This window comes from Malurus melanocephalus, unplaced genomic scaffold (assembly GCF_030028575.1).
Source record: "Malurus melanocephalus ecotype Western Australia unplaced genomic scaffold, MMel_1.1 scaffold_84, whole genome shotgun sequence".
Lineage (NCBI taxonomy): Eukaryota > Metazoa > Chordata > Aves > Passeriformes > Maluridae > Malurus > Malurus melanocephalus.
This window is the reverse complement of record NW_026623316.1, coordinates 1,013,034-1,022,385: the sequence shown is the minus strand read 5'-3', so window position 1 is coordinate 1,022,385 and position 9,352 is coordinate 1,013,034. Positions and strand designations below refer to the sequence as shown.

At 33.9% G+C, this 9,352-nt stretch overlaps 1 protein-coding gene across 5 annotated transcripts in view; it reads right to left on the bottom strand.

Moving 5' to 3' along the window:
- Positions 1 to 498: 498 nt before the first annotated feature.
- Positions 499 to 9,352, bottom strand: part of CSNK1G3 (casein kinase 1 gamma 3) — a 73,951-nt gene continuing 65,097 nt past the window's right edge. For 2 of the 5 annotated variants that reach the window (XM_057367760.1, XM_057367761.1), the window contains exons 13-16: positions 9,151 to 9,257; positions 8,749 to 8,772; positions 4,018 to 4,109; positions 2,684 to 2,747 (exon numbers count right to left, since the gene is read on the bottom strand). In XM_057367760.1, coding sequence (XP_057223743.1) covers positions 4,052 to 4,109; positions 8,749 to 8,772; positions 9,151 to 9,257 — 189 coding nt within the window. In that variant the 3' untranslated portion in view covers positions 2,684 to 2,747; positions 4,018 to 4,051. Of the gene's footprint in view, positions 2,748 to 4,017; positions 4,110 to 8,748; positions 8,773 to 9,150; positions 9,258 to 9,352 lie in introns of all 5 variants that reach the window. The other 3 variants (XM_057367762.1, XM_057367763.1, XM_057367764.1) reach the window with 3 other exon arrangements.

Here is a 9,352-nt window from a genome sequence, read left to right as displayed (position 1 = left end):
TGAGACAGTGGAGCAAGTTGCCTGAAGAAGTTGTGGATGCTCCATCCTTGGAAACATTCAAAATCAGGCTGGATGGGGCTTTGAGCAACCTGATCTAGTGAAAGACTTCCCTGCTCACATCAGGAGTGAGGTGGTTATGTTTTGTGTTTGGACCAGATATATTTAGGGGCCTCTTCTAACCCAAAACATATTCTTTTCAGGCATTCCCTAGATCTTTTCAGGTCTTACTCTAGGTGGCACAGACAGCATAGACTTCAATCTGTGGGTGGATTTCAAATGTATACCTTGAGGTCTCCTCACTCCATTGCTGTTATCAGATCTATTAAAGCATGCAACAGTAACACCTGTTACCTAAGCAAACACAACTGCAACTCTAAGTCAAGGCAGAATTACGAGAATCATGCWTTTCTTGCCATTCAAACAGATTAAATTTGTTCACCCCATCCTAAAACATTATTTCATCTAGGACCATAGGAAAGGGGGAGGGGGAAATGCAAATTTTAGAAAACTATCTTTATTTTTTTTTTACATTTAAACAGGGATGTATCTCATTTTCAGACATCCAGCCATTGTTCACTTCATTATTTTAGACAGGAAGAAAAAGTATATAAATGCAAACCATATTGGCATACCTACATTAATGCTGACTGCTTTACTAGAAGAAAACTTTCTTCAGCATTAAAATCAAGCACTTAAAAAAACTGCTGAAAAACAAGTGCCTAGATACTAGTCATTTCAGCAAATAAACAGCTTTTATATATTCAACCATTGTATGTCCATAATATTCACACTTTCTTGTTATGGAATTTGGATCATACAAACACTGTAGAGATCAAAAACCTCAAAGAATAAAACTCATCAGGTGTGTGAGAAATACACATACCACATGTACGAGCAACAAATTTGGTCAAGTACTAAAAAGAAGGACGTGTTTTCACAAGAGAATGGTCAAGTGACCTACTTCTCAGCTCAAACAAAAACAAAGAACTTCATGAGGCTGAAATAATCAATAACATACTATGGTGGAGTGGAAACTTGTGACCTGTTATACAGTGYGTTTTTGTAGGCCAAGTCCAGGTTTTCTAAAACAAAAACTTAAGATCGTGAACAGTAAAAATGACAAAGATCAAAGTATACATATGAGCAAATAATTCAAACAATAAAATACACTTTTGGCTCTTAATGAAAAATAAATTACAAAACACAATTAAAATCCTCATAAATGCAATGATTAATTCAAAGGTGTACCTTTGTTTTAATACACATTTTAAATGCTGCCACAAAACAGACTGAAAATAAATAACTATGCCAAAAGACATTTGTAGATAGAAAAAAGTTGCTAATTAGCTCTAGAAGAATTATAAAAACAACAGAGATAATTTGTGTTTTGGTCAATAGATCTGTCTAGTCACTTTTGTCTTCCACAGCCCTTCTTCAATAACTGGCAGTTAAACGTGCAAAAGCACAACTCTGTCATTATGGCTTTAAAAGAGGAATATGTTTTCTGAAGAAGGAAATATAAAATGGGCTGTCTTGCCTCCAGAACTGTTGGACTGTTCATATTGCAAGCACTTCATTAGACTGTAGAGAAGTACCTGACACATCCTTGCCATCCTACTATAGTGAACTTACACTGCAAGACAAGAAAATTCCAGGAAAAAAACTGCAGAAACTTTTGGATGTTCTAGGCTAGTATGCACAGAAGGAAGAAATCTAGCTCATTTCCACTGCATTTGTTTTCTAAATTAAAGAGCAAATTCACTAATACATTTCTAACTTTACATGGCACATCCATATTTTCAAGTTAAAGATGCTGTCAAGCATCATTACCTTAGTGAATATACAGGTTTTGATACTTATTCCACTTCAACCAGATTCAATACTTGCTTACTCTTTTGAAGGTAATTCAATCTGATTAACATTACCAGAARTACAACTTAAAATTATACAAATGTCTGTATTCTTTGCACAAACACTCATAATTTCTACTTTACTGCAATTTTCATTTTAGGCAAAATAAAAGCAGGTTTTCAAACCAAGAGCATAGTGGAAATACATTCTGTTCATTAGTATCATCAGCATTTGGACAACTGTCAACAGTTTAACAAGCCTCCCCAGAATCTTTAGACAGTGACAATTCAACTACAGTAACAACTTGACTAACAAGTAATACTGAGGCAAAAGAAGAAAAACAATGCAAGTGTAATAAAATAAATCTTAAGATTTTATTATTTTGCAGTATGTGTGGTGTACCTGTATTCTTCTTCTGCATTTTTGAAGACAACTGCTTTAGATACACTGCTACAAACTCAAAAAACTGATTTATGACATCCATCTTCATCTAAGACGCTSTTACTACTTCCAAGGAAAGAAGAAATCCTTCTCAAGTTCAGTTTTCCTCAAGRTAAGGTTCACTTCTATCATTTCGTTGGTCCATATGTTGATGGTCAAAGAAGCACTCCTATTTGACAATACCTTAAAGCTTTCAGAATAGATGAATTAAAGAAACAAAAGATGGATGCAGAAGAACCAAATCAAAGSACAGAGGCATCACATTGTTTCTCAGAGAGTCCTTGGAAAATGTGTTTATTATGGAGGTTTTTGCTTTGGGTTTTGTTGTTGGGTTTTTTTTTAAGATCACAAGACAACAGTTGAACAAATATGCATTTTCCCATGTTCTGTTTGGTTCTAGTCATTTGTTGCGCTGAATGGTTTTCCTTTTCCTCCGCTTGAATAAACAGCAGCACCTGCAAGTATAACATGAATTGCGTATGACATAAAAAGAAACCACAAAACTAAACGTTTTCTTGTGTGTCTCACTTGAAGTATGTAGCGCAGATATAGCCAGCACCACAAGGAATGCCTTAAGCTCTACTGCAGGCAATTGATTTATTAGTCAGAGAAACTGAAGTAGAGATATTTTTAATACATTTCAMCTTATTTTGGAAAAAAAGGTATCAAATTTAAAAAGCTATAACAGAAGTACCTATTAAGTTTAGAGTATTGATGAGAGTATCAAAAACATATGTATTATAGGCTGACTTAAATATGGATTTGCAAGAATAAAAAAGATTCCATTATCTGAATACTTGTTCATACCAACTGGCAATATGCCAAATAGATGCTTGTGCTAAGGCCTGTGTCACYTAAACTGTGACACTTAAGAGACCATTATTGCTAAAACAAGAAAACAATCTGAGCTTGCTTTGTTAACCTGAACTTGGAAAAACTTTCTCCAAGGCTATTTCCCAAGATATTTTAGAAGAAAATGTTCTGATCACAGTGCTGTAATAATACTACTACAGTGAAAAATCACAGCTTAAGTATAAAGAACTCCGATATTCTCTCTTCTGCTTGATTGCATACTACAAGAATTAAGAAACTTAAACTGACAAATGCTGTGAATTTCACTTAGCAAAYGGAAACAATCTGAAAATACCTGAAAGAACACTACAAAATGGAAAAAGAGTTGGAGGGAGTTAGATATAGATAATATACAGGAGGACTGCACAAGTCCAGAATGTACTTTTGAAAATAAACCAGAGAGGAAAGCAACAAATAATACAAAGAAAATTAATTCATTTAAATGTAATATTAGGCTTATTTTAAGCAACTCCCATGTCCTGAACACCACCTTTAAAAATAAAGTTTCACACTAAAGTGTTCACAATGTGTGATCAAAACTGAACATGCAAGCTGTCCACTTTAATACAGCTTATCCCATTCAGTTCTGTGGTTTTGTTATTGAATTCTCACTTGCAATGCTATCCACTGAAGAGTCTTAAACTATGAAGTAAAGTAGTGAAAATACAAATGTACTGCATGAATAGCCTTGATCAATAAATCCTTAAGTTCACCAAGCATTTTATATCACTAAAATTCAAAAGGAATCTAGATGATTTAGTTTGCAATATGGGAAATGGGGAAAGCATTTAAAATCAGGGGGAAAAGGGGTCTAAAAATAAGGTTCTACAGGGGRTGAGAACAACATCCAAAGTAAGGGGAGACAGAAGTTACCTTTCCAAAATATCCAAGGCACCCTGTCGGTCAGTCACTGAAAAAGTAGCACTGGGCAGAGGCAGACCAGAACTGCTCTGAGAGTTACATAACTTTCAGCAGAAGAAAACATTGGTTATTGATGAAGAGGAAGGCCAAAATTAAAATTCAGTAGGGGAAACTACATAGGTGAGTATTTTTACAGCTAGTAGAAGTATCATACTGTATTTACTAAATTTAAAGTACTTCTTAAAGAAGAGACATAATTGGTTTTGAAGGGTAGTAGCCACTGACTAYAACTGAAATCTCCCCATAATCGCTAACCATTTTTTTAGCATCTGCCTATAACCTCATTAACGATCACTTAAGCTTTGAATTTACTTGTAGATGTATGAGCTCCAATTTAGTTTAATTCTTCTTTCACCCCAAGTATATTAGATATATGTATATGTCACATATCAAAGCAAAGAATTTTGCAGTGCTCCTCCCTTTCAACATGAATCATCCATGATCCTGTAGATGAGGAAACCCTCAACTGTGATGCTAAATAACTTTTACTTGTTTGAGATTAGGAAGCTTTAGGGAAAKCCCACTGAAAAATTTTGTCTTGATTTGTACTATAACATATACAGAACCCATATGTTATATAAGTAACTGTAGGAAGATGGAAATGCAGCAGACTGAAAAGCAGAAACTTATATTCTAGAAGAGCAATCTAGAATTTTAACTCTTTACTCTTTAAATAAGTTTTGATTATATGGAGCACAACCCAAGTAGATTAGACTTACTAAATGTTTAGGACTACTTGAATCCTCTTTGCAACTCTTTAGGTTTTCTTGCTTTCCTTATGAGAAAATTTTAACTCATCGTTGCTGCAAACCTGATACTGTCCTGCAGAAATCTTCTACATAACCTACTGAGTTTGCTACTTCTCTGTCAACCAGAGAAAAATTCACATGCAATGGTGAATTCAAGTGTTCTATTTTTAACCAACATTAATCACTGCTTTTCWAATCCTCTAGTCTTCTGGAGTTTGCATAATACTACTACAATGAGTATAATTTCTATTAATAGYTGTTTTCTTTGTTTTTTATTTAAACATAAAAATATTATTCAACTGTATTTCAAATCAGGGAAAATCACTAAATGCTGAAAACCTGTATTTGGTGTGGGAAAACAAATCCCTTATTAATATATTAATATCTAAAAAGTACTGAAATGCAAATTCCATGATGAATTATAAACCACTGGACTGTGTTGGAAATTTGAACTGAAGCACTGAACTGAAACACTGTGTATTTTTTAAGCCTAGAAGTGCTAGACTTATGAAATCTTTCAAGGCCAAGTAAATGTAATTTTAAAATGTATCAAACTGATATATCAGCAGATCAGACTGCATYGCCTAACAAATTTTATGAAAGAAACCTAACCCAGAATTAGAGATCCATAATGCATGAACTCTCAGCGACTATAAACCATAACAGAAATGCAGTCTTGTTCTTAAGAATACTGTCACTAGAGGGTGATATTGTCACTTACATACAATATAGATATTACATTGCTTGGAGCCGTATTTATAGCTATAGATGTGTGCATTATTAAGAACTATTAAACCACAAATTTRCTATGCTATTCAATATATACTATGCATTCAAAGTACAGAAGGATAGGTAAGGTTTAAAAATTTCTAATTCTGGGAAAAGATGTTTTTATTTAAATAAAGCATTTAATAACTGCCAACCTTCATCTGTAGTTTAAGTAGCATTTCTGGAGCAGGCAGTATAATAGCAATCTATAAAACTCAAAAAACACTGCACTTTTCCTGTACAATCTAACGTGATCTTTGAGATATTATCTAAGGTAGCAATCTCAGAATTTTAGCTTCCAACACTTCTTGTCCTTCTTAAAACATTATCATACCTTTTTTCCTGTTACATACACCTCTCTCTACCATTTGAGCAGTCCCTTGGGCCAACAYGCTAAAGCAATGTAATCTGTCATTTGTGTTTAGTTGTTTTAGTATTTGTCATCAAGCATGTGGAAGGCACTTTACTGCAGGATTAGTAGCAAGTAAAGTGGCAAAAAAGATGCAAGATGCAAAAAGGACAGATTATACAATCATTTCCTGTTTGCCCTTCTCTGCCTTCCCACAGGACAGCCTTTTGGTTATCCAAATCACACACGTTTTAGAAACAACGGATGGAATAGGAAACAGTAAAGACAGGTTAATTGCTCAGCGATAAATGAAAGACCATCTGTAGAATAATACAGATAGATCTGTAGATCCCCAAGTGTCAGGGCAGCATGTGATAGGGTCAGTTTCCTCCTTGCTTTACAACTTCAGTAACAACTGAAATAGGGCAAAAAGCTACTTTTCTAAAAACCAAACCAACAAAAATAACCAYCAACCCCCTCATCCCCCAACACTCACATACAAAATAAAACCACCATAATGCCCAAAACACAACAYCCACTGCTAAGCCATGCTAGCTGTACAGCCACCATGAAAATGACATGGTGTAAGATTTAGCGTATCTACTGCATGTGAGTCCATAARTGTTTACCGAACAATAAAATGTTTCATTAAATATTGGTTGAATGTCCCAAACCAATAAAATTCTTACTGAAAAAAAAATGCTTTCTGATTTACAGCATTTCACCAAAATGGTAGCTGAAGCTCTAACATCCAGTTAATTGCACTTCTGTAAATAGTTGAAACTGTACATAGTGGAGGCAATCCCACATGAGGGGCACCCACTTTTAAACCTTTTAAAATATAGTCATGTTAAGTTTCCAAACTTAAGAAAACACATAGAACAAAGAATGAAGTGTTTCTAAAAAACATTCAAGTTTACTGCCTCAGAGTATGAGGAWATGTTAGAAGATATGAGCAGGTGAAGTTAGCTTTATTCATACTTTGAGGTGAAGAAAAGATTGTGAAAGAGGCGAAAAGTGAGAGTCTTTTGAGAAAACAATGTTCCCTTAAAACCAAAAATATCCATGTCATAGACATGAAGGATACTAGTAATCACATTCTGTACTATTCCACAATGTAAAATCAATAAATAAATCTTTGAATGTCTCACAACCCCTTTTGATATTAAGCTCCTAATTATCATGTTAAAATGTAAAATTACYTAAATCTTCTAAAGTGCTGTTTCTGAAAAAATATGTGTACCTTTGCATTGATGTTTAATAGTAAAACCGGGGAGGATGTTTGTGTGAGTGGGCATGCATGTATGTTAATTACTGCCAAAACATAAAACAACTTCTATGTCCCCAAAAAATGTACAGTGATTGAAGAAATTGAGCTTAAACAGACAGTGCTAAAACACTAATTTGAGTGCTTCGTACTCAAAAAAAAGAAAATTGATCTAAAGAGTAGGTCCCTGAGACTAATTATTTTGTCTGTTACAAAACCAGTTAAGACTAGGCTAAAAAGGTCAAGGATAGCATATTTGTCCATTATCTATTCATCAAAAAAAGCAAACTTCTAAAGCAGTGAGCATCTTGGCTCCTAAGAATTCTCTTAATTTTTTGCAGATAACCAAGTAAAGTAGGTAACTAAAGATAGGTTTAAATGGGCTAAGCACTACTCAAATTGCAAGAAATTTTATCTTTTTTTCTATATGTACATGGGCTAAGCATATGGGAGGTTATCACTTTGCTTATTTGATGAGAGGGGAGAGGGAATTTATTTATGAGCAGCCTATCAGTATCCTTGCTCTTTGGGCTTTATTTTTGTTTCAAATATATATATACGAAACCTGTATTCTGGACAGAAAATAATACAGTACTCTACAAAGAAGGCAGCTGTCTAGCCAGTGCAAAAATGTGGCACAACAGACACCTCCACTGAAAATTAATTACACATGCAAATTAATCTTACCTACCAAAACCAGAACCTGCAGAACAATCACTTCAAGAAAAAATTGCACTTTGAGAAGTTTCTCTTTTCCTAAAAGTTAGGAAAATGGGTCCTAGAAAACTTGTTGCTATTAAAGGAAGGCCTACTGGATTGTTCGGCTACTAAGGAATCTTTCAAACTTGAGTGCCTCTATTTTATGATAAACTAGGTACATACCCCTGCAAAATCTTATTTCAAGCACAATTATAAAACAAAGCATGTTGGAATTCATACCGCCTTTAGCTATTAAGAATATTTTTCTGTACTATTTTGCAAGTCTACTACTCAAATATATAAACACTAGTTGTCCATCCCATGTTAACAGACCTTAATATTTTTTCTTTTCATTACACTGTAACATTAAGGAATCCTGAAGTTATTTTTTAGTAATTAGTTAGAAAGTTGTCAAAGACTAAAACTCTGGTAAATAGTTTGTTTACAGAGATATCTGGAAAAGTTCAAATATTTGCTAGCATTTACTACTTATTCATGTGAGTTATTTTCTAGGTGTTAATACACTAGCTGAATGCTACAGTATTTGAAAAGAATGTTTTCCCTTTCAAACAGAATAGAATGCAATGAAAAATATTCCAGTATCAATTAAAAAGGTTGACATAAAGTACATCACAGACTACATAATTTAAAAGYAAGCAGGATTTGAAGCAAGCAGAATAGCCCCTGAAGGTGGCTTTTTGTAAAAAGTTAATTGTTTCATTGAATTAAAATGGATTTTGTCATTTCCAAACAGATATTTTACTTTTAAATTCTCTGAAATTAGTTTTAAACCCAATAAAAAGAACAAAGCTCCTGGGGCTATTTCTGCCTGCCTTTGCTGTATAACTCACCACATGTTCAACACTTTCTGGCAGCTATACAGAAAGAGAGTAAGGGAAAAAAGAGAATCAGAATACCATATAGAGGAAGAATTTTACATCTTTCACACACAGCTTTTGGTAGTCAGAACACTATTTAAAAATAAATATGTCAAAATGAGTCGAAATATCAAAAATGCATGCACTTCTCTAGCCAGCATAGCAAGACATGTCACTGAAGGCTGAGCCGAAAAAAGTACAAACTATAGGAAATCTACTATTTAAAAATTTAAAGATAAAATTAAGTATAGCACTTCAGTTTTTCCCCTCACCAACARCTATTCAATTCAAACAATATTTTTTTTAAACTATATGAGAAAAATATTGAAGCAGCCAAGCACAAAGTATTTAAAGAACATAAAAAGAAGGACATACTTTGTTTCATCCATTACTTCTACTTCTGCAGGAGCTGTGATGGGTGCATTTGAACGGCCTGCAGTTGGGTCATCTGTGTTCAATTCTCCATTTGTTGAGCTTACTACCTGAAATCACAACCAAAACCTGAAATTATGCTAGTGCCAGACACACATTTGTTAGTTCCTAAGGTTACAACACATCTTAAAAAAGAGTAATTTTT